This window comes from Mixophyes fleayi, chromosome 1, assembly GCF_038048845.1.
Source record: "Mixophyes fleayi isolate aMixFle1 chromosome 1, aMixFle1.hap1, whole genome shotgun sequence".
Lineage (NCBI taxonomy): Eukaryota > Metazoa > Chordata > Amphibia > Anura > Limnodynastidae > Mixophyes > Mixophyes fleayi.
The window spans coordinates 206,203,106-206,229,522 of NC_134402.1; the positions used below are offsets into that span (position 1 = coordinate 206,203,106).

Here is a 26,417-nt window from a genome sequence, read left to right on the forward strand (position 1 = left end):
AGTCCAGTGGTACTGCTATTACAAAGTTCACTGATTCAGCAGTGTATAAGTCCAGTGGTACTGCTATTACAAAGTTCACTGATTCAGCAGTGTATAAGTCCAGTGGTACTGCTATTACAAAGTTCACTGATTCAGCAGTGTATAAGTCCAGTGGTACTGCTATTACAAAGTTTACTGATTCAGCAGTATAAGTCCAGTGGTACTGCTATTACAAAGTTCACTGATTCAGCAGTGTATAAGTCCAGTGGTACTGCTATTACAAACTTCACTGATTCAGCAGTATAAGTCCAGTGGTACTGCTATTACAAAGTTCACTGATTCAGCAGTATAAGTCCAGTGCTACTCTCCTGTGCCGCATATTATTTTTAAAGACTTTGCCGAGTGTGTGTGGCTTAGGGGAACGCTCTCTTGTGCTACATATAATGGAAAACCAAAATTTGGAGGATAAAGTAGGGAAAGATCAAGACCCACTTCTTCCTAATGCTGAAGCTGCTGCCACTAGTCATGACATAGACGATGAAATGCCATCAACGTCGTCTGGTAAGCCCGATGCCCAATCTCCTAGTACAGGGCATTTAAAATCCAAAAAGCCCAAGTTCTCAAAAAATAGCAAAAAGAGAAACTTAAAATCATCTGAGGAGAAACGTAAAGTTGGCAATATGCCATTTACGACACGTAGTGGCAAGAAACGGCTTAGGCCCTGGCCCGTGTTCATGACTAGTGGTCCAGCTTCACCCAAGGATCTAAGCCCTCCTCCCCCCCCTACAAAAAATTTAAGAGAGTTATGCTGTCAGCAACAACAACAAAACAGCAAAGAATTCTGCCTTCTAAACAGATGACATCACAAATCCCCAAGGCGAGTCCAAGGGTGTTGTTGGTTGTGAACCCTGACCTTCCAATCACTGTACGGGAAGAGGTGACTCCATCCAGCATTTGCAGCACGCCCTCTGCATATGCTGGAAGGATCACCAACAGTCCAGTTACAGATTTGGCTAATGAAGGTGTGAATGTTGTACACTGGGAGGAGGATATTGATGTAGCTGGCGCTGAGGAGGATGTTGATGATTATGATGCAGACAGATACCAAATTGCCTTTCTCAATTTCTATTTATATTCTAGATTATATAACGGCTGAAAAGTTTCTGTTTTACTCCTAGTGGAGAGGGGATCTGATGCAGACAGATACCAAACTGCCTTTGTCCATTTCTTTGTATATTTGAATTTCTAGTTCTACAGTCTATGCAGGCTGCTTTATTTATATTCAACTACAAGTGTAGGGCGGGGGGAGGGCATAGATAGCCACCAAAGTAACGTGGTCCATTTAATTTCACTTTCTAGCTCCACAGTCTGTGCAGCCTGCTTTTTTTATCTTCAGAGTATTTATATTTACAAGCCTTGCAATCTAAATTAACTAGAGGTAGTGACGTGGTAGAACTCCAAAAGGCAGTTTGGAAGCACCTGTACAAACTGGCTCTATTTTTTTAACCGAGTTGTCCCCCCTCCAGTGTGTACTCAGAAAGAGTTTTTAGTGCAGCGGGGAACCTGGTCAGTGAGCGGCGAAGGAGGTTGCTTCCTCACAACGTTGAAAAAATGATGTTTATAAAAATGAATAATCAATTCCTCAATGAAGTACAGCACTGCCCTCCAGACAGTACAGAGGGACTGTGGTTGTGGAGTCCAGCGGGGACGAATTGATAATGTGTGAGGAGGAGGAAGTACACACTGTAGGGGGAGAGGAATCAGAGGTTGAGGATGAGGACGACATCTTTCCTCAGTAGAGCCTGTTTAGTTTGTACAGGGAGAGATGAATTGTTTTATTGGTGTGGGGGCCCAAACAAACCAATCATTTCAGCCACAGTTGTTTGGTAGGCCCTGTCGCTGAAATGATTGGTTTGTTAAAGTGTGCATGTCCTATTTCAACAACAACATAAGGGTGGGTGGGAGGGCCCAAGGACAATTCCATCTTGCACCTTTTTTTTTGGCATTATGTGACCATTCAACAGTCGTTTGCCATGTTCAAAAAGTAAAAGAAAATGCCAACAAATTCAATAAATTAAATCAAAAGTTAAATGCCCTGTCATTATTTAAAACAAGAGGTTTTGACGTGCTAGAATTAGTGTAGTGTTAAGATGTTATAAACACTACACTTGGAAATTGGAGGAGGTATTGTGGTCCCGGTATCAAATTGGGTACCGGGGCCACCCCACTACGCAGTCCAGATACTTGTTTGGTGGAATTCAGACCAGTTGAGGGTGTATTTATTTTATTGTGGCCCCGGTATCAAATTGGGTACCGGGGCCACCCCACTACGCAGTCCAGATACTTGTTTGGTGGAATTCAGACCAGTTGAGGGTGTATTTATTTTATTGTGGCCCCAGTATCAAATTGGGTACCGGGGCCACCCCACAATACACAGTCCAGATACTTGTTTGGTGGAATTCAGACCAGTTGAGGGTTTTATTATTATATTGTGGGGACCACTCTATACCACACTACCACTCTATACCACTCTATTTAATACTTTAATTCTATTTAATACTTTAATTCTATTACTAATTCCCATAAAGAGGAACTGCCGCTTCTATTTAATACTTTAATTCTATTAGTAGTTACCATAAAGAGGAACAAAATAAACCAATTTTACCAAAAGTATAATATGACTTACAAACACTGCACTTGAAAGATGGTGCCTTTAAATGGAAAAGTCAGTCTTCATTGCACGACTATGTGCAACAGGGACAGTTTTTTGGTTTACAAAGTCAACCAATAACACTTCGACCCTGTCTGTCTTTAACATACTTGATGGGATCTCAATGACGAATGGTCTGTACCATGTTTAGAGGAGGTATTGTGACCCCGGTACCAAATTGGGTACCGGGGCCACTCCACTATGCAGTCCAGATAGAGGTGTATCAGATATTAAACAACGTTGACTGTTGCTGCAAAAATTCTAAATAATATTGTGGGGAACACTACACTACGCAGTCCATAAACTTTTTGGGTGGAATTCAGACCTGTGTAGGGTTTTTTAATAATATTGTGGTGACCCACTCTTCTACGCAGTCCAGGTACATTATTCGGTGCGATTCATACCAGTTGATGGTTTTCTTATTATATATATTGTGGTGACCCACTCCTCTACGCAGTCCAGGTACATTATTGGTGCGAATCATACAAGTTCAGGGTTTTTAATTTATATTGTGGTGACCCACTCCTCTACGCAGTCCAGGTACATTATTCGGTGCGATTCATACCAGTTGATGGTTTTCTTATTATATATATTGTGGTGACCCACTCCTCTACGCAGTCCAGGTACATTATTAGTGCGAATCATACAAGTTCAGGGTTTTTAATTTATATTGTGGTGACCCACTCCTCTACGCAGTCCAGGTACATTATTGGTGCGAATCATACAAGTTCAGGGTTTTTAATTTATATTGTGGTGACCCACTCCTCTACGCAGTCCAGGTACATTATTCGGTGCGATTCATACCAGTTGATGGTTTTCTTATTATATATATTGTGGTGACCCACTCCTCTACGCAGTCCAGGTACATTATTGGTGCGAATCATACAAGTTCAGGGTTTTTAATTTATATTGTGGTGACCCACTCCTCTACGCAGTCCAGGTACACTATTCGGTGCGATTCATACCAGTTGATGGTTTTCTTATTATATATATTGTGGTGACCCACTCCTCTACGCAGTCTAGGTACATTATTGGTGCGAATCATACAAGTTCAGGGTTTTTAATTTATATTGTGGTGACCCACTCCTCTACGCAGTCCAGGTACATTATTGGTGCGAATCATACAAGTTCAGGGTTTTTAATTTATATTGTGGTGACCCACTCCTCTACGCAGTCCAGGTACATGTTTTGGTGCGATTAAGACCAGTTGATGGTTTTCTTATTATATTGTGGGGACCACTCCACTACGCAGTCCAGAAAGATAGCTCGTTGCAATGTTTTGGACTAATAACTATATTGTGAGGTGTTCAGAATACACGGTAAATTAGTGGAAATGCTTGTTATTGAATGTTATTGAGGTCAATAATAGCGTAGGAGTGAAAATAAGCCCAAAAACTTGATTTTTTAACTTTTTATGCTTTTTTCAAAAAAAATCCGAATCCAAAACCTTAAATCCGAAACAAAACCTTTCGGCAGGTGTTTTGCGAAACAAATCCGAACCCAAAACATTGAGAAAATCCGGATCCAAAACACAAAACACGAGACCTCAAAAGTCGCCGATGCACATCCCTACTTATAACTGCACATATATTGGAACATATTAGAGGGACGGCAAGTTCCGGTAGTTTTGCTGCCGGTTTGAACAGTACATATTATTTCTGGTCATTCATCTAATCTACATGTTTTAATATTTCACTACTCTAAATACTATTAAGTTTGTTGATACTATTATATTTTTAATGTATACCAGTAAAATTGAGTTTTATTTTCTTTGTATCCTTTTGAGTGCCCCACAAAACAAGCCTGTTCTCTGTTAGTTTGAATATTCTATATCTTGTGTGGGTGCACCCTCTCTAGGTGGATGACTCTATGATAAAAGATATTTGAGTATATATGTCCAAACTCCGAGAGAATATAGGATCATCCTGGTGCGACATAGTTATCTTTGTGGTTAAAAATCTTCTGTGTGTACGACACGTTCTGGTTTTGAGGACTAGACTAGTTCCTGCAATGGTAATGCCAGAATAGAAAAACCTGGGATCCAGAATCTACAGTATCCACACATCCCCAGGAAAGTACGAATCTGCTTCTGGCTCTGCGGCAGAGTCATGTGTTGTATGGCCTCAATCCTGTCGGTTGTCAGGTGTCTTTAGCCCCTTGGTGAGGCAATGTCCTAAGTATTTGACCTTAGTCTGACATGGCTGTAATTTATCCTTTGCCACCTTGTGCCCTGTTTGTGAGAGATGAAGCAACAACAATTTAGTATCATGTAAACATGACATAAAAGAATCAGAGCACAGCAACAAAACGTCCACATATTGAATTAGAACAGACCCATTGCAGGGTTGAAAGGATTGCAAACAGTCATGTAAGGCTTGGGAGAAAATACTGGGGCTGTCAATGAACCCCTGGGGCAATCTGGTCCATGTGTATTGCAATCCCCTGTAGGAGAACGCAAATAGGTATTGACAGTCAGGGTGAAGAGGGACTGAGAAGAAAGCAGAACAAAGGTCAATGACAGTAAAATGACTAGCAGACGGTGGAATCTGCATGAGGATGACAGCTGGATTCGGCACTACGGGGAATTGGCTCTCAACAACTTTATTAATTCCCCTTAAGTCCTGGACTAATCTATAGCCCCTCCCCCCACTCTTCTTCACAGGGAAAATGGGACTATTTGCTGTACTCGATGTACGAAGTAAAATCCATTGTTGTAACAGCCTTTCAATAACAGGATATACCCCTAATTCCACCTCCGGTTTTAATGGATACTGTGGGATTTTTGGAGCTATCCTACCACTTTTTAGATTTACCATGACAGGGGCTACGTTTGCCATCAATCCAGTGTCCTGTCCATCTCTGGTCCATAGGGAACCTGGTATTTCCAGCAACATCCCCTTTACTTGAGATGGACTTTGTTCTATAACAGTAGAGTGTAACATTAAACTTTGAGGGGTGTTCAATATATCCTGTACCTCATGCGCGACTTTCTCTGGTATATCTAATAACACACCATCTGACGTACAGTATATGACACATCCCATTTTACATAACTAGTCTCTCCCTAGCAAGTTAGTAGTAGCCGCTGCAGCTAAAAGAAACGAATGCTTAGTATGCAGGGGCCCGATAGTAACTTCTGTGGGTTTAGTTATAGGATAATGTAACACTCTTCCCGTTACCCCCATAGCTGGAATAGTCTTACTGGTCACCTGTAGATTAAAAGGAGAGGTTATCACAGATCTGGCCGCCCCTGTATCTACAAGAAAAGTTTGTTTCCTACCAGCTATGTCAACTATCATTGTTGGTTCTTCTCTCTCACTCTCAGTTAACCTCACTGGCTGTAGACTACAGGTATGACCTGACCCCTAGCGCTGACTATCTTTTTCCCGCATGGCATTTGCTGCTATAACGTGCGCAGGTAGGTATGAGTCTCCTTTTCTATGTGAAGTCCCCTTTGGAGGAAATCTACGTGACCCACCCTTAGGTGTATACTGTCTTTCTTTTTTACAGTCTCTTGCGAAATGTCCTTCTTCGTTACAATTGAAACACCTGATTATTCTATGTTTCTTATTATGTGGGTTGTATGCTGGTGGTCGTTTATGCATTCCCTCTAAAGCCTGTATACTTACCGTCATTAACTTATCACTTTTCTCTTCCCTTTTTTTAAAAAGGTTTTTGTCATGTTCCACAGCAGACTCCCTAAGAGAATCTACTGTGATGCCTCTCCAATTAGGTAATGTGGTTTGTACCCTTGTCTTTAAATTTTCTCTAAGGCCATCCAATACCCCTACAGCTACCTCTCTGTGATGTGGGTCCTCATCTATGTTTGATATCCCAGTGAACCGTGCTATCGCTGTTAGAGCTCTAGGGAAGTAATCTGAGGCTGTTTCACTATCTTTCTGTTTGATGGTGAAAATTTTACTCCAGTTCGCTACTACTGGAAAATAGATGGCTAAATGTTTGACAATTTGTTCTATATTTTCTTGATTAATCTCATCCGTCAAGGTGTCATCCTCCTCTAACAAACAATCTTTAATAAATTTTTGTATGTTAGTATTGGGAGGAAGACACGCCCTCAACACTACACGCCAATCCTTATTGGTTGGTTCGTGTGCATTTCCTAACTCTTTAACAAATTTTTGACACTTAGCCAACTCTTTTCTAGGATCTGGGAATTCGGTCATAATGGAACGTAATTCTGATCTAGTCCAGGGACAATGCATTGTAACATTCTTTAAAGGAACTACACCATCCTTATCCGCCTTCCCATTGGGAACTGATATTGTGCGGACTGGATACGTACCCTCAGTATTTTGAATGCTATCACTCCTAGTGGTCACACTACTCTCACCTATCTCAGCCATTGCCCCCTTTCCATACTTACGCTGAACTTCTAACATATTAACAGCATGGGCAATGGCTGAAATTACCGTGGGTTCATCCTCTTCTTCAGAAACACTTGCTTTAAACTGACTTAAAACAGGATATAACCTAGCAATTTTCTTTTTTTCATTTTTAGTAACGGCTGTACCTACCCCTCCCGCCACATAGGGTGGCGGGGGCGCACTTTCGCTGAGTTCGCCACACTTCTCAACGGCTACTTCCACCGCGGGTGCGCTTTTCGCCACGCCTACTTCCGCTGTGCATTCGCTGCTCTGCCACGTGTTACCTTCCATTTGCCACAGTTTTAAACAATCATTATGTCTATTTCTCTCTTTCGTTGACTTAATCAACCACATTTTATCTTTTACATTATTTAGTACCTCTGAATTAAAACTTCCTATTGTTGGGAAAGGCCTAACACACTCCTTGGTCATCTTGACCCACGTGTCGCAATAAACCGTTGCATATTCACCATATTTCTTACACATTAGACTGAACCAATAGGCCCTTCCTTAGGCAATACACTGGCCATCTCTAGCGTATGCTTAGCACCCATGTTGAACAATACCTTCTACACGGAACACAGACACACCGCAATGCTCTGTTCTTTCCAGCAAACAATACCCTTTTATGTGGAACACAGATATACCGCAATACTTTGTTCTTTCCACCAAACAATTTCAACCCTGTTTCTACAATCACCGCTAGAGATCTCTAATGCCCAGTGAACGTATTTCCAAATAGCCGCGTCCACTCGCTCCTTCTCGTTCCAAACGAGAATCCCTAACACAGAAATAGTTCTTTGATAGCCCGGCTATCACAAATTTCTGTTGAGTTTATTATCACTGGGAGCACTAAGTCGATACAATCGCTCAGCCTTTCCAATATAATTCCTCCACGCACTTCCAATTTTACACTCACGGTTGTTTTTACCGTGCGGTTAGAGCGCACCGCTCACTAATACTAATTATCAGTAAACCTTGCGATCTATTGGTGGCGTTTCTCGAAAACCGAGTTTTCGCACTCGGCATACCTGCCCCGTATACCGTCCTTCAGTTGGGCAACCTGCCTCGTCAGACAGCAACTGAGCTCATTCAACAATAAAACAGTGTATCTATGTCACAAAATCACACAACATACACCTTTTCTGCGCAGAAAATCAAAAGTTCCCAACAATAGTAATAAAGTTTCGGAAGCTTTTACAACTGATTATACTATGCATGTATAACAACTATCAAAACGATTGTTTAACCACATGGCAAATCTAGTTGTCTAGTCTAGAAGTTCGCGTACGCAAAGCAGCAAGTTACACATACGCTAAGCAATGCAAAACAGTTAAAACGCACAATGACAGTAAAAAGAAACAGTTTTCTCTTTTGTCCCTAGGTTCAGTTAGCGTACCTTAGATAATGCAAAACGGACATTCGGTTTCACAACACAGAGTAAAATTCAGGTTTTGAACACATTGCGTTCTTACCCGTAAATGACGCGTCTCCACCCTTTGTTGCGGAACCGAAATCCGTTGGTCTTGCGTATCGTCCGGCAACGAAACCTCCAAACTCACGAGCCCCCAAATTGTTATGAGCGTTTTGTCGCTATCCAATAACGATTGTCGAATCTCGATTTGTGTTTCCAATGCACAAAGATTTATTCTCAAAATGTAGCAGAATATATTCAAGCAAAATAATAATAAGTACAGACGTTACTTATCACAGGCCCTCTGGATCCAGTGTACAGTCATTCAGGTCTGAAGTCTGTGGTCTAGATGACTGAACACTAGATGAGGAGCTGCTGCTTATATGCAAATAGAGATACAGTAAAACAATGCAAAGGTGTGGCTTGCTTCTATTGGTCCAGGCATCAGGAGGGTTCAGGGGGTTGCAGATCATAGGCTAGTTTAAGCTCAGGAATCTAAAGGAGGGGGTCAACTTTCCAGGGGATGGGTTCTGATCTTCCGCCAAGATTTCTAATCATAATAGTCCATATTTCCTTAACATTAATAACTTGCGTATGCACTCTGCGATCCCTTCGCAGAGTGAACCGGACAGTCGCAAATGTGAAGGGGATTAGTATGATACCACACATGACATGATTCCTTCAACGTGTACCATATGTTTTACTGATATGCATATAACTTATAATATTACACATAAATACTATATTTCGACATAAACGACTATGTGTTGCAACTACCATTAATGTGTACTATTTTACAAGTGTGTGTGTTTGTGCGAATGTATGTAAAAGACTAAATACTGTTGTTGCCACGTGTTGCAGCTGCATACGCCCTTCCACGCCGTAGCGTGCCCTTTCACGCCGTAGCGTGCCGTACGCATCTTTTCAAACAAAGACAACCAAGTTTGCTCGATTTTAATTGAAATGACTTTATCCAATTTGCTGACTTCGACAATATATATATTTGTGTATACATATATATATATATATATATATATATATATATATATATATATATGTGTGTGTGTGTGTGTGTGTGTGTATATTGTGGCAAGAGCCCGCTACTGCAGAAGCACACGCGAACAACTTCTTCCTTTTTATGTAGTTTTATTGTCAGGATGGTAAATGTTTTGACACTGTACAGATTTCACAGCAATACTTGGAGACCCTAAACGCTAGCTATACATAGACCAGCTCTCTCTCAGGACCAGCCAGCTACCCCAGCGTTGGTCTTCCTGAACAAGTTATACAAACAAACTTTTATACCTGATACTCCTCCCCCAGCCTTAGCTTGATGGACAGGTGACACACCCACCTTCTCTTTAAAAAGAAACGCCCTGTCTGTTTGCAGAGAGGAAGGATTTCAAATCATGTAAGTTAACCAAACTTAAACTATTGCTTTTCATACATAAGTCTTTACATTGAATCTAGGTGCGTTACTGCACAAATGTTTTACTCTATTTCCCTGCATATTGCCAGCTAAATGCCTCCTTTTGTTATAATATATATATATATATATATGTGTATATATATATATATATATATATATATATATATATGTATATATATGTATATGTGTGTATATATGTATGTGTATATATGTATATGTGTGTATATCTATAATATAAAAGCCTAGCGGCTTGTGTTAGTCTGTGTGTGGGAAAAAACTACTGGGTGACAGAGTGCTCAAGCTGCAGCGCCACCTGCTGGGTGGAGTTAAATACTACACTGACCTACTAAATTCTGAGCATTATCCAATATATAAAAGTAAAAGCCTAGCGGCGTGTGTTAGTGTGTGTGTGTGTGTGTGTGTGTGTGTGTGGAAAAACTATTTTCTCAGATAGGGCTCATCCAATTGACCTGAAATTTGGTATACTGACACTAATTGACAAAAAAATTAGAATAGTGAAGTCAGTTAACTTCCATAATCCCCCCTTCCCCCCGTGGGAGGGGTAGTAAAGGCTAAATTTACGAGTTGAGGGGTCAAACTCATTTTCGTGAGGTAATTTTACCTCATGAACACACATTAAAAAGGGCGCTTGCGTCGGGAAGTAACGCTCTTCCCCTGAGGAGGCCTGGGCTAGGCCCAAATGCATGACAAGAACCTTTTTAAGACCTTAAGTATATTTGACTAGAATGCATGAGTATCATGCACGGGTTAACTTGTATGTTATATGTATATATATATATTGTAACAAAAGGAGGCATTTAGCTGGCAATATGCAGATAAAGCAGGGAAGTAGAGTGAAACATTGGCACAGTTATGTACCTAGGTGGAGATTAAACCAGGTAAAAACATATGTGTAGTTTAAAATTGGTTTACTTACATGATTTAAAAGCTGCTTCCTCTCAGCAAACAGACAGGGTGGGTCTGATAGTCTAAACAGAGCAAGGCATGGGCATTTCCTTTTAAAGAGAACGTGGGTGTGTCACCTGTCCATCAAGCTAGGCCTGAGGGAGGAGTGTCAGGTATAAAACCCTGCTTGTTTCATTGTTCAGGGAGATCAACGCTGGGCTAGCTGGCTGATCTGGACAGAGAGCTGGACTATGTATAGTAAGCGTATAGTATACGGTATCAAAATATTATTACCATCCTGACAATAAAGAACCATAAAAAGGAAGAAGTTGTTCGCGTGTGCTTCACCAGTAGCGGGCTCTTGCCACAATATATATATATATATATATATATATATGTATATATATATATATATATATATATATATATATTTATATATATGTATATATATTATTTTGCTTGTTTGTTTAAGTTTTGAGATAATAAGTCCAGCACTAGAGTTTTCTTTCCTTTCCTTTCTTATTCACTTGCAAAATGAGAAACTTGATAAAATGCTGTTTTAAGTAATTACAAAGGGTGTTTTTATCTTTGATACCCTATGTAGAGGGATTAATCAATATTAGTATAGGTTGTCCCAGCGCTTGTTGTTTCGCTTTTATTTTTATCTTTGATGTCATTCCTTTAGGAAATATAGGTACAGTAGTTAAAAGTCCGTAAACATGACGTAAAAAAATAAGAGTAAGATCATATAACAGGGGCAGACCTTATTGCACCGGATTTGACTTTACTCTTGTGGCAGCATTGAATGAATAGTTTGTCAGATGGCTGCTCAGCCACAAAGTGCTTAGCGTGGCAAAACTCACAAATACTGTTCATGTGACCACAGTTATAATCATTAATATTTGTTTCATTAAATTTACTGACATGAAATTAATGTTTTTTACCTATCCCAGAGTAGGAAATCTGCTATCTGTTTATATTTTTTTTTTATTATAGTATACATTTTTAACTATGTCGATTTTTTAATTAGATATTTTTTTGGGATGTTTATTCTCTTGAGCGGTGCTTGCTTCAGCTTTTTTGTTCTGCGTATTTAATATAGGGAATGGGAAATATCCTTAGAAATTCAGTTGCTGGGTCATTATTTGGATACATATTTATATATTATATAACTTATATAACTTAAAGTCTTCAGTTATCAGTCAATTTGATTGGCTAAAGTTGATGTCAAAATATTTTTTAAATAAGTTGAACCGCTATGAAAAGATGAGAAATCTGTATTATTTGCAGGTAGTCAGGGACAGGTGTAAATTCTTGATGATTATTGTCCCCAGAATTATGTGATTGGCTGTTTGCAAATACAATGATGACAGTGAATTGTGATTTATTTATTGCTTAAACATATAGCATGCTTTTATTGTTTGGGACACAAGATAGGGAGTTGTGAGGGCTTTTAATAATAAAAAAAAAAAGTAAGCATTTTATATGCAATGCATTATATTAATATAAGTGAATTAAAATATGGTTGCAAGTGGCCTGTAAAGGTCTGTGTTCTGTTCATGGTGTAAACCAGATGCATATGTTGCTGTTCAGGCTGACACACATGATTAGATAGTTGCCCCCTGTATATGGTTGTGAATTATGTGTTTTTACTTTGTATTTTGCACTTGTGATTTGGGGAGCACATACAGCAGCTCTGCATCATGCTCATTATGGCAAGTTTTGTGTACTTTGTCTGATAAATAAATAAAACTGATAGATGTTGGTACACAGAGATTGAAATGTTTATTCTTAAATTGACGCTTCTGTCTGATTCATGGTTCTCTGGTTACAACGAACCTATTTTCTATGTTGTGGTCAAAAATTCCATAAATGAGCTCTCATGTATTTGCAATGTCTTGACCAGAATGAAGAGCATTCTAAGTTTATAGTTAATTGCATACTCTATCTTTTTCATTTTGGCCCTTGTCAAAGTCACTCATATATGCTTGCCCATTTTTCCTCCTTACTGCTTTATTTACCGTAGCTAGGGGACATCTTTATTATACGTGTCACGTTTGTGTCTTTTTAAGCTTTGAGTACATTTCACATAGAAATGCACTTTTTGGACAAAAATGCAACTGGAATGTGCAGGACATGTCCCAGTAGACGTAGTGCCCTCACTGAAAGTTGAAAATGTCCCTTTAATTGCACCTTCTCTATGACTTTATTTTATTGAAATGTTATCCCACAAAATGTAATCTAATTTTAACATATTGGTACAAAAGTAGACTCGCTGATGCACCTAACCTGTTTTCATGAAGGAATTCCCAAAATCAACCCATCTGCGGAGGCTGGGAACTGCTCAGTCAACGAGGAGGTGGGACACCGTTACCCGAGTGACAGCCAGCAGTGAATATACCTGTCAGAAGGCACTGCAGAGCATTGAGGGGAGGCATTGGACTGAAAGTGCAGCAAAAATAGAAGAGACTTTGAACAGAATTAGTGCCCTTTGCTTCTTTTTCAGGCGAGATATATATCTATACTAAAATGTCCCAATTTACTCAATTCATTGGTTAATTAATCCTGGATAATAATAAACCCCTAAATATCTCCCTTGAAAGGTTTTTGTACCCTGTTGGAAGAAAAGATGGACTCCAAACAAAAAAGAAAAGGTGGAGCAGAAAAAATCAGGGAGAAGAAAAAGAAGAATCTTGAAGCTGATGCGGAAAAATGTGTTAAAATAACTGATATGTTCAGTCGTCATCAACAAGGTCACACTATTCCGGGGAAAACATCCACGGAAGAAAATGTTTCAGAAATGCAAATTGATCAAGAAAGTGAAACACAGTTATGTATTCCAAAATCCCCAAGCACCAGTCAACAGAAGGAACAGTCAGTTATTTCTGTGTGTGAGCACCAAATAGCGTATGATCTAGTACCCGCACAAGATGTCAGCGTTGTTATGAAGGAATCCTTGCCAGAACAACAGGGTGAAGAAAGGCAAAATGTAATTGAAACCAGTAGCTCTCCATGTACACAAGGTTTAGAGTCACAGTCTCCATTCAATTACTTTGTGCGGCCGAAAACAAGTCAACTAGCTTTATTTTTTAGTTATCACCCAAAACAAAACATAAGTGATCATATCATAAAGAAAGCTGTCCTTCGCAAATATGGATCAATCAGCAAGTGGCTGACCTACTTTGAAGACCAAAGCGCTTTATTTTGCTCTGTCTGTCTTGCATTTTCAAAGACTTCTGTAACAAATCCATTCATTGAAGGAATGACAGACAGGAGACATATTCATCAAAGAATTGAAGAACACAAAAAAAGTGTAATGCACAGATCCTGCGCTGAAGCTTACTTTTTGAATGCCAGCAGTGCAGATATCAATAACTTACTGCTTTGCAATGAAATGTCTGTACACAGAGAACAAGTCAAAAAAAGACGTCAGATATTGGAGCGTGTGATAGACATTATAAAAGTGATTGGCAAACGCGGACTTAGCTATAGGGGAAACAAATTTGAGGCTGCATACACTTTAGAGGACATTTCTGTCGATCACGGCAATTTTTTAGAGTTTGTTTTATTGCTCAGCAAGTCTTAACAAAGTTATAGAAACTATACGACAGCTTATTCAAGAGACCGTGGCAAGTGATGTTAGAGAAGCTGGGATGTTCTCAGTACAAATTGACACCACTCAAGATATCACATCAAAAGAACAATGTTTAGTAATTGTTCATTTTGTAACAGATCAAATTCATGAGAAGCTCCTTGCAGTTGTAGATTGTGAATCTTCATCTGGAGAATACTTTCTTAACTTGGTAAAGCAAGTTCTACAGAAATGCAAAATAAACATAAAAAATTGCACTGGCAGTTCTACTGATGGCGCAGCAAACATGCAATGACAATATAAAGGCTTCTCTACATGGTTGTCAACTGAATCACCTCACCAAGTTCATGTCTGGTGTTATGCGCATGTACTGAATTTAGTACTGGCAGATACCACAATAGGAGTTGTTGAAAGTGCATCGTTATTTGCTTTAATTAATGATGTTGCAGTATTTATTCGGGACTCTTTTCAACGCATGAATACATGGCTAAGTGTCAGTCAGGACCCTCATCATCGAAGAATCTCTGTGATTGGTGAAACTCGCTGGTGGTCTAAAGATGCAGCACTTAGAAAAGTATTTGGCTCATTTTCACAACCTGATTCTGCTTTGTACATTGACCTTGTTGTCACATTAGCTCTAGATCTTGGGTGGTCTTTAATCTTTGCCAAAGTGCGCCTAAAAGCAGAAACATATGTGGAATCTCTTCTTAAATACAAGACCATTCTCACAGCTCAAATTTTACTTTGTATATTTGAATTGACAACACCATTGTCAAAATATCTACAAACAAATGGTTTGGACATATTAAAAGCTCATAACATGGTGTCTGGGACACAGGAAAATCTCAGAAAACTTGTAAGAGATTTTGATGTGGTTAAGAACACTGCAGATAATTTTGTAATGTGGGCAAATGACAAGCTGCAAGATCTTGAAGACTGTGACCTTGAAGTACAGACCACCCTACCTCAAAAAAGGTTAAAGAAGAAAAAAACCATGCCTGGTGAGTCTGCTCAAGACGAAGTTATATGTGATGCTATTACAGCATATAAAATCCAAGTACACAATGTGATCCTTGACATAATCACTGAGAGCATAAATCAACATTTTCTCGCCAGTGGATCACTGCACGCTGATTATGCTTGCCTGGACCCTAGGAACTTTTCCATCATAATAGAACAAGGACTTCAGAACACAGCAATGGAAGACTTAAGTAAAGTCTTGATCAAATTTGATGAAAACGCCACAGCTGAAAATTTGCGCTGTGAATTAACTAATCTAGCTTTGCACTGGGAAAAATTAAAGACATCAGCGCTAGAAGAATATAATATTAGAGTGGCAACAGAAATCCCTGCAGAAGACCAGAGTGAACAAGGTGGTGACATAGAAATGGAGCTGGTGAATAAGCCATGTGCGACATGTAAGAACTATGCCATTTGTTGCTATAAAATTCTACGGTGATACAATTTATTAGCAGATGCCTATAATGTGATTGGTCTGGCCTACAAATACATACTGACTCTGTCATTCACACAAGTTGCTTGTGAGAGAAGCTTCTCCACCTTGAGGTTTATCAAGAATAGACTGAGGAATACTGTATCCCAGGACCATTTGGATTCTTTCATGCTGATGACTACAGAAAAAGACATTCTCATGAGTCTTGATGTGGAAGACATAATCGACAGAGTTGCAGAAAGGAGTGAAGTCCTGCGAGGTCAACTCATTCCTTAAAAGCTCGCCATGCAGAGTTTTTGCAGGGATTTTAGGGGTTAGCTTTTATATGGGGGGAAATCACAAGGTTAAAAATAATCTTCAGTTATATGTAAAGGATACAACATTTATATCACTCCTTGCCAATAATGGAGAGATCAGAAGCAATAACTATACTGCTATATAATTCAATACAATGTTGTATCCTTTAGATATTGCTTAAGCTTATTCTTAACTTGTGATTTCCCCAAAAATCTCTTTGTATTATTTTAAGACTTGAAGGTAATTTCAGTCTGTTAAATATACCGAATAAAAGTTACAGCAAAGGTGACAGCAGTCATAAAGGATGTGGGAAGTTAAGTAGCAGAGCCTCTTGTACCTGGTGGAAGGGGTCATGATGGAGGATCTGCTGACTTTTGGTTTGTTTACATTGTAGTAAATCGCTAGTTTCATGCAGTTCTGTGCAATATTTATGTTTTACATGTTTTACTTGTTATTTAAAATACTTACGTTATTTAAAATACTTATGTTATTTAAAATACGTTATTTAAAATACTTATGTTTTATGCTGTGGCCATTACGTCTCAAAACAATTACTGTCTTATATGGTTCAGGGGGAAGTAGCATGGAAACATTATACATTGTATTTTAACTATATATTTTAAAAGATTATGGTTTGGTGCATTTTTACAGTGCTCCAGGTGATTTGCACAACAAGGGAATTGATCAGGGTGGGCAGAAGACAAAGTGTGATACACAAGTTTGTGCTGATGCTTCATGTTGGACTGCACCAGCAGCGCCACTTCAGGCTGCAACAATATAGTGCATGGAGCCCACAGCAGGTGGGCCTGTGTGCTTTAAATGCCAGGGCTGATTTTTAGTCCCAGTCCGGCCCTGGTCATTACTATCATCCTTCAGTTACATCTACCCTGGGGCGCAAAGCATACACCTAAAAAGAAATGTGCTTATGTAAACAACAGGATTTGAATTGAGTGCATCTGCATGGTAACGCCCTTACTGTACATTGTTGATATTCATATGCCTCTTCCCCGTTCTGCCCTTCACATCGTAGGCAGTTGTATGGGCCGTTTGCGTTCAGCCATGAATTGCCTACAAATGCATTCATTAGCTTGCGCAGAGCAAATTCATTGAAAATACGCTACACAAACCGACTTACATTCATACATGAATTAGGCTCGCTCTGTCTGCATCTGTAGACTTCGGCCACCATTTTACTATCTCCCCACACTGAATTAAATTACGTTTTGAACAGCAGTGTGCTTTGAAGAGGGAAAAAGAAAAGCGTAAAGGCTAAATATCTGTTATTCAAACATTGTTTGCTGTCAGCACTGAACTTAATGATGACTTCTTCATTGCTGTATAACTATTTTAATATTTGAGAAATTGAAGTTCTGGACTGAAATGCCACCTGCTCATTCAAGTTGCTCTTTCAGGTTGAAAAATATTTTTTAATACAATTCCTAACCCTCATTCACTCGCTTTATCTCAAAGTTCTCAAACAAAAGGTGAAATCTGTGTTAAATTGCTTTGTGCAGTGTTAAACAAGGGTTTAAATGTTCCTCAGTTTTTGGCATGGTTTGTTCTCTTTCTCTCTCTCTCTCTATTTATCTCTCTCTCTCACTAAATAAAGGATAACTACAGTCCGATTGGTTGCTATAGGCAGCATCTCCAATTTTTCAAACCATCAACTTGATAAATTTATCCCTAAGTGACAAGCAAAGTGATTGCTGGCTCTGGGAATCTTGATAGCTAGGATTTGGATCTTGACACAGCAAAAGTTAAAGTAATAATTTATTTAGATAAAGATTGACCATTCTGCTTGGTAGTGGCTGCACCTGCGGTGATCAAGCTAACCATCTCCCAAAATTGGTTCACAAAATTATTCAGTAAAACTGAATTTGAAAATTATGCCTCATTTACAGGATCCATTTTGCTGAATTAAGTGTGTCAAATGTAATCTTTTATTTCTGGTAACCTTCTCGCCATCACAGAAACCTGACTTTCTTCCGCTGACACCGCTTCCACGCTGCTCTCCTATGGGGGCCTCTCCTGTGGGGGCCTCTCTGAACTGACGACCGCCGAGGCAGTGGGGTGGACAGCCTTCTATTCCCGATTGCACCTTTCGTGTTATCTCCCCTGAGCCCTCCCTTTCATTCTCCTCCTCTGAAGTCCTCACTATCCGTCTCTTTTACCGCATCCATCTCCATGTCTCAGTCATCTACAAACTCCCTGGTCTCACTTCCCAATTTGATAATTTTGCTGTCCGACTTCCCTACTACCTCTAATCAGACCTCCATTCCATCATCCTATGTGACTTTGCCAACCCCATTGACAGCCCCACAAACCCAGCGTTTATCAAACTTCTTGCCCTTTCTTCCTCCTTTGGCCTCTTTCTCCACCCACTGTCTTGATCACTCCCTTGAACTTGACTTCTAACATCAATGTGCTCTTTCTGACTTCTCTAACTCTCCCTTCCCACTCTCTGACCACTCTTCTCTTTCACTCTATTTTCTCATCTCCTGCAGCCCTCACCACACCGCACAATCTTGATGCTCTTGAACATGCTATTTTCATCTATTCGCTTCAAAAGTTCCTCTCCCCTCTGTCCATCCTGGCCTGCCCCACCCAGACAACCTCCTTCTACAACCACCCCTCTAGACCCTGCTGCCTCTTCTGTCCACTGTTGCTGCTCTAAAAACCAACCTTGGCACTCCACACACACCCAGTTCCTTAAAAAATGCACACGTTCCACTGGAGGAAATCTCATTCCTTGGCAGACTTCCATTATTTCAATTTCATCCTCTCATTTTACAGTTCCGCTCTCTAACTCACTAAACAATTCTTCAAGTCTATTTACAGTCCTCCAATGCTCGCTACCTTTTGTCCCTCCTTCCTTACTGCCACTGACTTTGTCTCCTTTTCTCTTCCAAAATTGAAGCTATCAGACACAAAATCACTTCCTCCCATCACTCTTCTGCCATCACTAAAACTCCACCCTCCTCTCCCTCCAGCTACCACCTCTTGTGCGCCTTCTGCCCCACTAAAGGTAACGAAGTCCATTCTCTTATATTATCCTCTCCACCCTCAACCTGCCCCCTGGATCCCACCCCCTCTCATCTTATTTACTCCCTCTCCCTCAATGCCTACTTCCACCTTGCTCACCTCTTCAGTCTGCCCTTCTCCACTGGAATCTTCCACTCATTCTTTAAACATGCTCTTGTCTCACCCATTGTTAAAAAACCCAATCTTGACCTAACTTACTCTCTATATACTGTCCAATTTCTTTTCTCCCTTTTGCTTCTAAAATATTTGAGCAGATTGTTTACAACCATGTTAGCAGCTACCTCTCTGACAAGTCCCTCCTTGATCTTCTCCAACCTGGCCACTCCACGGAAACTGCCTTGACCAAAGTCACCAATTATCTTCTTTTGGCCAAATCCAGAAACCACTTTTCCTGCTTATCCTCCACCACTCTGTAGCCTTTGCAACCATGGATCACCCTCTCCTACTCCACATCCTTCACACCATTGGTCTTTTTGACACCGTCCTTTTGTGGTTCACCTTCTACCTCACCAACCGCTTTTTTTCTGTTTCTACCTCTGTTCCCCAACAATACATTCTTCCCATAAGAGTCCGACAGGATTCTGTCCTGTCCTGTTCTGTTCTGAACACATCCTCTCTGGGTGAACTTGTCAGTTCTTTCGACCTCCAGTACCATCTCTATGTCGACGACACTCAACTCTACCTCTCTTCTCTTGATCTCTCCCTTTCCTTCTTCTCTTGGGTGTCCAGTTGCCTCTCCACCATTTCCTCCTGGATGTCCTTACACTTTCTCAAACTTAACATGGCCAAAACTGAACTCATTGTCTTCTCTCCATCAAGAGTCTCCTTCCCTCCCGATCTCTCTATCACGGTTGACAACACCACTATTTTGTCTGTTCCCCAATTTCACTGCCTGGGTGCTATTCTTGACTCCTCCCTCTCCTTTGCTCTGTTAGCAGTCGCAGCGGTGCCCGCGGCCACCGCAACTCTCTGGGCTCCCCTGCTGGCATCCCGGCCGTTGCTATGATAACCGCAACGTCACTTCCGGTTTCTGCACCCCGGTTGCCTGGGCAACAAATGGGACGCTCTGGGCTCTCTGTTGCCGCGCCCCACCAGCTGGTCAATAGGCGGGCGCGCTCGCACAGGAGAAGTTAGGGGGAGAGCCAATCAGGACTTTCAGGTATTATGGGAGACACTTTAGGTTGGGATGAGTTTTATGCAGCTGAGCTCTGCTTTTACTATTGGCAACCGGTACGAGCATTAATTAGGCTACTCCTGGGGTTACTTGTGGGCTTGATTCTGATTGGTCTCTTGTACTATTTAAGGCAGTGAGGACTGACCCTCACTGCCGGTTATAGCGTCCTGTTTTCAGTTCTGCTGCCTGCTACCTTGTTCCTGTGTTGGTGTTTCAACCTCAGAATAATTACCCCTGTATGACCCTTGCCTGTTCCTGGATTCTGAACATGTGCTTCTGACCCTGACCTATTGCCTGGACTCTTACGATGCTGTTTTGCCTGTGACCTCTGACCTCGTCTTGTTTACTGGATTCACTGTCTGCTGCCGGCCCTCGACCCTTGCTTGGATTCACTCTGTTGTTTGCTCCTACACTCTATCACTGGGTTCTCCCCAGCCAGTGCACATCTCATGACCCTCTGTTTGTCTGCGGCCAAGTCTGTCCCCGCCACTTGGAGCTCCAGTGAACACCAGACTTTCAGAGCAGACTCCGGGTTTTGATCTACTGGCTGGAGGGGTTCCTAACATTATAACTGGCCAGTGAAGATTGGAGTGATATTGCCATGGACAACAGCGACTCGAATCTGTCTCCAACCCAGGTCCTGGCTAACCAGATCCAGGCGATTTCTCAAGTAGTACAGGGCCTATCCCAGCGCTTGGCAGTTCAAGAAGAGGCTTCCAGAAATCTGCAGCCTCAGCAAGCCTCCGCTGGCGTCACGCCAGAAACAAAATTGAATTTGTCTGACCGGTTCTCAGGAAGCAGGTCTGCTTTCCACAACTTTAAAGAGAGTTGCAGGTTATACTTCCGCCTGAAAACACGCTCCTCTGGTTCCGAACAGCAGAGAGTAGGGATCGTTATCTCTCTACTCCAGGGCGGCCCTCAGTCTTGGGCCTTCTCCCTTCCGTCAACCAGTCCTGCCTTACAGACCATGGATGCCTTTTTTCCAGGCCCTGGAGTTGCTATATGATGACCCAGACTGGGTGGTCTCAGCTGAGTTTCATCTCCGGGCATTAAGGCAAGGACGTCGTTCCGCTGAGGAATATTGTGCGGAATTCCTGCATTGGTCAACGGATAGTGCCTGGAATGATCCGGCACTGTGGAGTCAATTGGAGTCAATTCCGGTTGGGCCTTACTTAGCAAATTAAGGACTCCTTAGTTCAGTATCCGGTACCCGCCTCGCTTGAAGATTTAATGCAGCTTGTCATTAAAATTGACCCTCGAATTAGAGAGAGGAAGGCTGAGCGGGAGTCATCAATACCTCCTGGCTCACCACCCAGTTCTACTGCTATTTTGCCAGATTCCCCTGAACCCATGCAGCTGGGTGCTTATCGCCTGCCTCCGGAGGAACGCTCCAGAAAATGCTCACTAGGTCTTTGTTTATATTGTGGCCAACCTGGCCACCTCGTACGCTCCCTGCAAGTCGGGAAACGCCTAAGCGCTGGCGAGGAGGTGCGCTTAGGCCTACAAATTATCTCTTCAGAAAACTCTTTGTTGGTTCCTGGACGTCTAGCCTTTCGTGACAAATTCGCAGATGTGACAGCTTTCCTCGATAGTGGTGCAGGAGGTAACTTCCTGGATATTCACTTGGCTCGGATGCTTGACATTCCGGATATCAAGTTAGGTTCAAGCATTACCACTTGTGGTTTGGATGGTAACCCGTTGCCTGGGGGTAGAATTCTCGCGAAGACTCCAATGGTTCGGTTGTCTGTAGGAGCCCTCCATGCGGAGGAACTCTCCTTCTACCTAATTACCTGTCCCTATGCTCCATTGATTCTGGGGTATCCTTGGCTTTGCAGCCATAATCCCCTTATTGATTGGAAAAGAGGGGAGATCATCCGTTGGAGCCCAGAATGTTCCGTTGCTTGTCTGTCTCTACCTCTTAGAGTACTCCAGCCTAGTCCTGAGTTACTACCTGCACCCTATCAGGAGTTCAGTGATGTATTGTGCAAGAAGAATGCTGACTCACTTCTGCCACATCGGGATTATGATTGTGCAATAGATCTAGTACCAGGATCCAAGTTGCCCAAGGGGCGCCTCTATTCTCTATCTATCCCTGAGACCCAGGCCGTGGAGGAAAACTTGCAAAAAGGATTTATTCGCCCTTCTATGTCTCCTTTAGGAGCTGGTTGCTTCTTCGTATCTAAAAAATATGGTAGCCTTAGGCCTTGCATTGTTTATCGTGGTCTGAATAACATCACTGTTAAGAACACGTACCCTCTGCCTTTGATCTCTGTCTTGTTCGATCAGCTTAAGGCAGTCACCATCTTCTCAAAGATTGACCTCAATCTCATCCGAATCAAAAAAGTGAATGAGTGGAAAACAGCCTTCAACACCCAGTCAGGACACTACGAATATCTTGTTATGCCATTCGTTTATGCAACGCTCCAGCAGTTTTCCCAGGACTTAATCAACGATGTGTTGCGGGAATTCCTTGAAAAATCAGTGGTTGTCTATCTGAATGACATCCTAATTTACTCACAATCCATGTCTCAGCACCGTCAGCATGTTCGTGAGGTCCTACTGAAGTTATGTGAACATCATCTCTACGCAAAACGAGAGAAATGTGAGTTTGAGGTGTCCACTGTGGCCTTTCTGAGGTATATCATCTCTTCATCAGGATTCGCGATGGATCCCGCTAAGGTTCAGGCAATACAATCCCTACTAACCTGAAGGCGGTCCAAAGATTCCTTGGCTTCGCTAATTATTATCGAAGATTCATAGCTTCATTTTCCTCCTTGGTGGCTCCTTTCACTGCTCTCACCCGAAAAGAAGCCAACCCAGCTGAATGGTCTCCAGAAGCGTTGGCGAGTTTTTCAGCCCTCAAGGCCGCATTCATGTCAGCACCAGTTCTTAGAAACCCAGATCCGGAACTCCCATTCATTGTAGAGGTTGACGCCTCAGATGTTGGTGGAGGGGCCGTCCTCTCTCAGAGAGACCATCAGACTAGAAAAATGTCCGTGCTTGCCCAGAATGTGCTAGATGTTCCATTACCCAAATTGCCGGATGCAAAACTCTTGGCCACATTATTCATTTCACATATCTTCCGTCTCCACGGCCTCCCAGATGACATTGTTTCAGATCGAGGGTCCCAGTTATTTGCGCAGTTTTGGAGGTTATTTTGCAATTCAGTTGGAATCAAAGTCAGCCTGTCGTCTGCTTATCACCCTCAGTCGAATGGTCAGACGGAGAGAACTAACCAAACTCTTGAGCAATTTTTACGCATTTATGTATCAAAGTTTCATGACAACTGGTTTTCTCTTTTGCCTTGGGCGCAATTTGCATATAACAACTCTTGCCATTCTGCAACTGGTACATCCCCTTTCTTATGTAACTATGGGGTTCATACAAAGGCGAATTCCCTCTCCTCTGACCATGTTACCGGGACTTTTGCCTTTACATCTCGGGTAAAGTCCATCTGGAAAAAAGTACACTCTGCTCTATGACAAGCCTCTTACAGGTCCAAAGTCCTCGCTGATCGTCACCGTGGTCCTTGTCTATTAAAAGTGGGTGATCGAGTCTGGCTCTCCACTCGAAACATCAGGTTGAAGCAACCCTGTAAGAAACTAGGACCTCGGTTTATCGCACCGTTCTCTATCGTGGAAAAAATCAATCCGGTGGCGTTCAGACTCCAACTTCCACCATCCATCTTTAAAGATTTCTAGTACCTTTCACTGTTTCCTCCTGAAAAAGACGGTTCCTCCCAGCAAGTTCCATCTTTACTTTGCAAATAGACCTCAGCCTCTGCTTGTGAAAGGTGACCATGAGTGGAGAGAATCCTGGACTCAAGAAAAGTGCAAGGTCTGGTCCAGTTCTTAGTGCACTGGAAGGGTTGCGGCCCAGAAGAGCGATGTTGGATACCACAAAAGCGTCTCCATGAACGACTCAAGAAGGAATTCTTTAAAAAATTTCCCACAAAGCCTGGATGTCGGGGTTCCTTGACCCCTCCTCAAGGGGGAAGTACTGTTAGCAGTCGCGGCGGTGCCCGCGGCCGGCGTGACTCTCTGGGCTCCCCTATATCAGACCCTTCCTCTACCAGGATGCAACCAAAATGCTTATCCACTCACTGAACATTTTTCATCTCTACTCCTGCAACCTTCTCCTCCTGACCTTACACTAGCTCCCCTTCCCCTAAAGATATCTCTTCAAACTCCTCATCCTCACATACAAGGCCCTCTCCACTGCTCCCTACATCTTCAACCTCATCTCCATATATACTCCTTCCCACCCTCTCTGGGTTGTCAATGACCATAACCTTTCCTCCCCTCTGGTAATCACATGTCACTCCCTTATCCAAGATTACTCCCATACTGTCCCCACTACTGCAACGATCTCCCTAATTCTATCAGACTATCCTTAGCCTTTATAACTTCAAACAGCCAATGAAAACCCACCAATTTAGAAAAGCCTACCAGTGCTCCACTTAACCTATTCACCAAGTAGTATACTTCACCCTCTTTCATCCTCCATCTTTCCCACTCTTGCCTCTTCACCTCAGGTCCCTTTACATTGGCTCAAACCCATATGTCAACCATTTGTCTGCCCCTTTCATTTTAGATTGTAAGCTCTAGTGCACAGGGACCTATTCCTTCTTGTTCTCATTACCAATAACTTTTGCTCACCAGCTACACTGCACACCTCCACCTTGGGCTCTATGCCCATTAACTCCACTCTTCCATTTTCTTTGCACCTCTTTCAGGAGCTCTAAATCTGTTAGTTGCACCCACGCTAAGAGGCACAGACTTCAGCCTGCACTGAATATACAACTTGTGCCCCAGTAGTTGTGTTGAAAGTTATAGTTTTTATTTGCTTACTGTATTATACTGTTATACCATGTACTGTCTTATTGTTGCCCTCTGTACAGCACTGCGGACCTCAGGTTAATAATAATAATAATAATAATAATAATAATAATAATCTCAAATAAAATGGCTGCTGCATGGGAACACTTGAAACATTTGAATAGTGTTTCCAGTATCCCTGCAAAAAAAATTTTACATGACAGGTTCACCTGACCTATCCAAATGCCTGAGTCACCAACATATCTACCCTATCTGCCCTTGGAACCATTGATATAGAATTTTCTCTGTTATCTCTAACACATATTGAACTCTGCACCATGCAATACATTCCAAGCTAACAACTAGTCAACTAATAATTTCAGCTTGCTCTAACTTTTTAATTTTAGTACTCCTTGAATGGAAAGAACCATAACAAGTAGTATAAATAGGGCAGGTTTTATGTGTTTTTCTCTACTCTGTCAGATTGTATATATGTCTTGCAGAGCGAAAAGGATGATGCTCAATTACAGATGGTTGGGGGAGAAGTGGAACTTCCTGAAGATCTGGCTAAGATGGTGCAGGAAGATGAAGAGGAGGAAGAAGATCAGGGCTCTCTGCTGTCCATGCTGCCAGAGTTTGATATTGATGTACTTAAAACACGGGCTCAAGGAACGCTTACTGAGGTCAAGAGAGTGGCTGAAGAGAAGTGTGAGCTCATGTGACAAATAGTCATCTTTTGCATGCTCATTCAAGATAAAAGAAATGGTATTTTCGGTGTTCTTGAAATAAAATTATCTTGACCATATTCGCACGAGTTATGATTGTAAGTTTCCATTAAGTTCCCAAAAAATGTAAGTATTAATAATACTATAAATGCTGCATATAAATATGTTGCAAAAGTTTGATGCCATCAACCTCTGATGCTTTGGCAGCAATGTCGCTAGTATGGTATACTTACTAATGTCTTAAACTACAGTTAATGGAAAATATTTTTAGCTACCCTGCAGATTATCAACAATCTGTATAACATTAAAAAAAAAAAAACATAACTTCCTCTGGTGCAGAATGGACAATGTAAAAAATTAATTTTATATATATATATATTATATATATATTTATTATGCAAATAAGGACACAATAGGCGCTCCACAAAATTACTGATTACAGCAAATTAATAAATCACATATTATTATTATTATTATTATCTTTGACTTATAGG

General features: G+C 41.4%; 1 protein-coding gene across 1 annotated transcript in view; it reads left to right on the forward strand.

The window, feature by feature from the left end:
- LOC142107037 (complexin-4-like) overlaps positions 1 to 25,998 on the forward strand; it is a 260,451-nt gene extending 234,453 nt beyond the window's left edge. Inside the window, exon 3 of the mRNA XM_075190171.1 lies at positions 25,702 to 25,998. Coding sequence (XP_075046272.1) covers positions 25,702 to 25,920 — 219 coding nt within the window. The 3' untranslated portion in view covers positions 25,921 to 25,998. The remainder of the gene's footprint in view (positions 1 to 25,701) is intronic.
- The last annotated feature ends 419 nt before the right edge of the window (positions 25,999 to 26,417 follow it).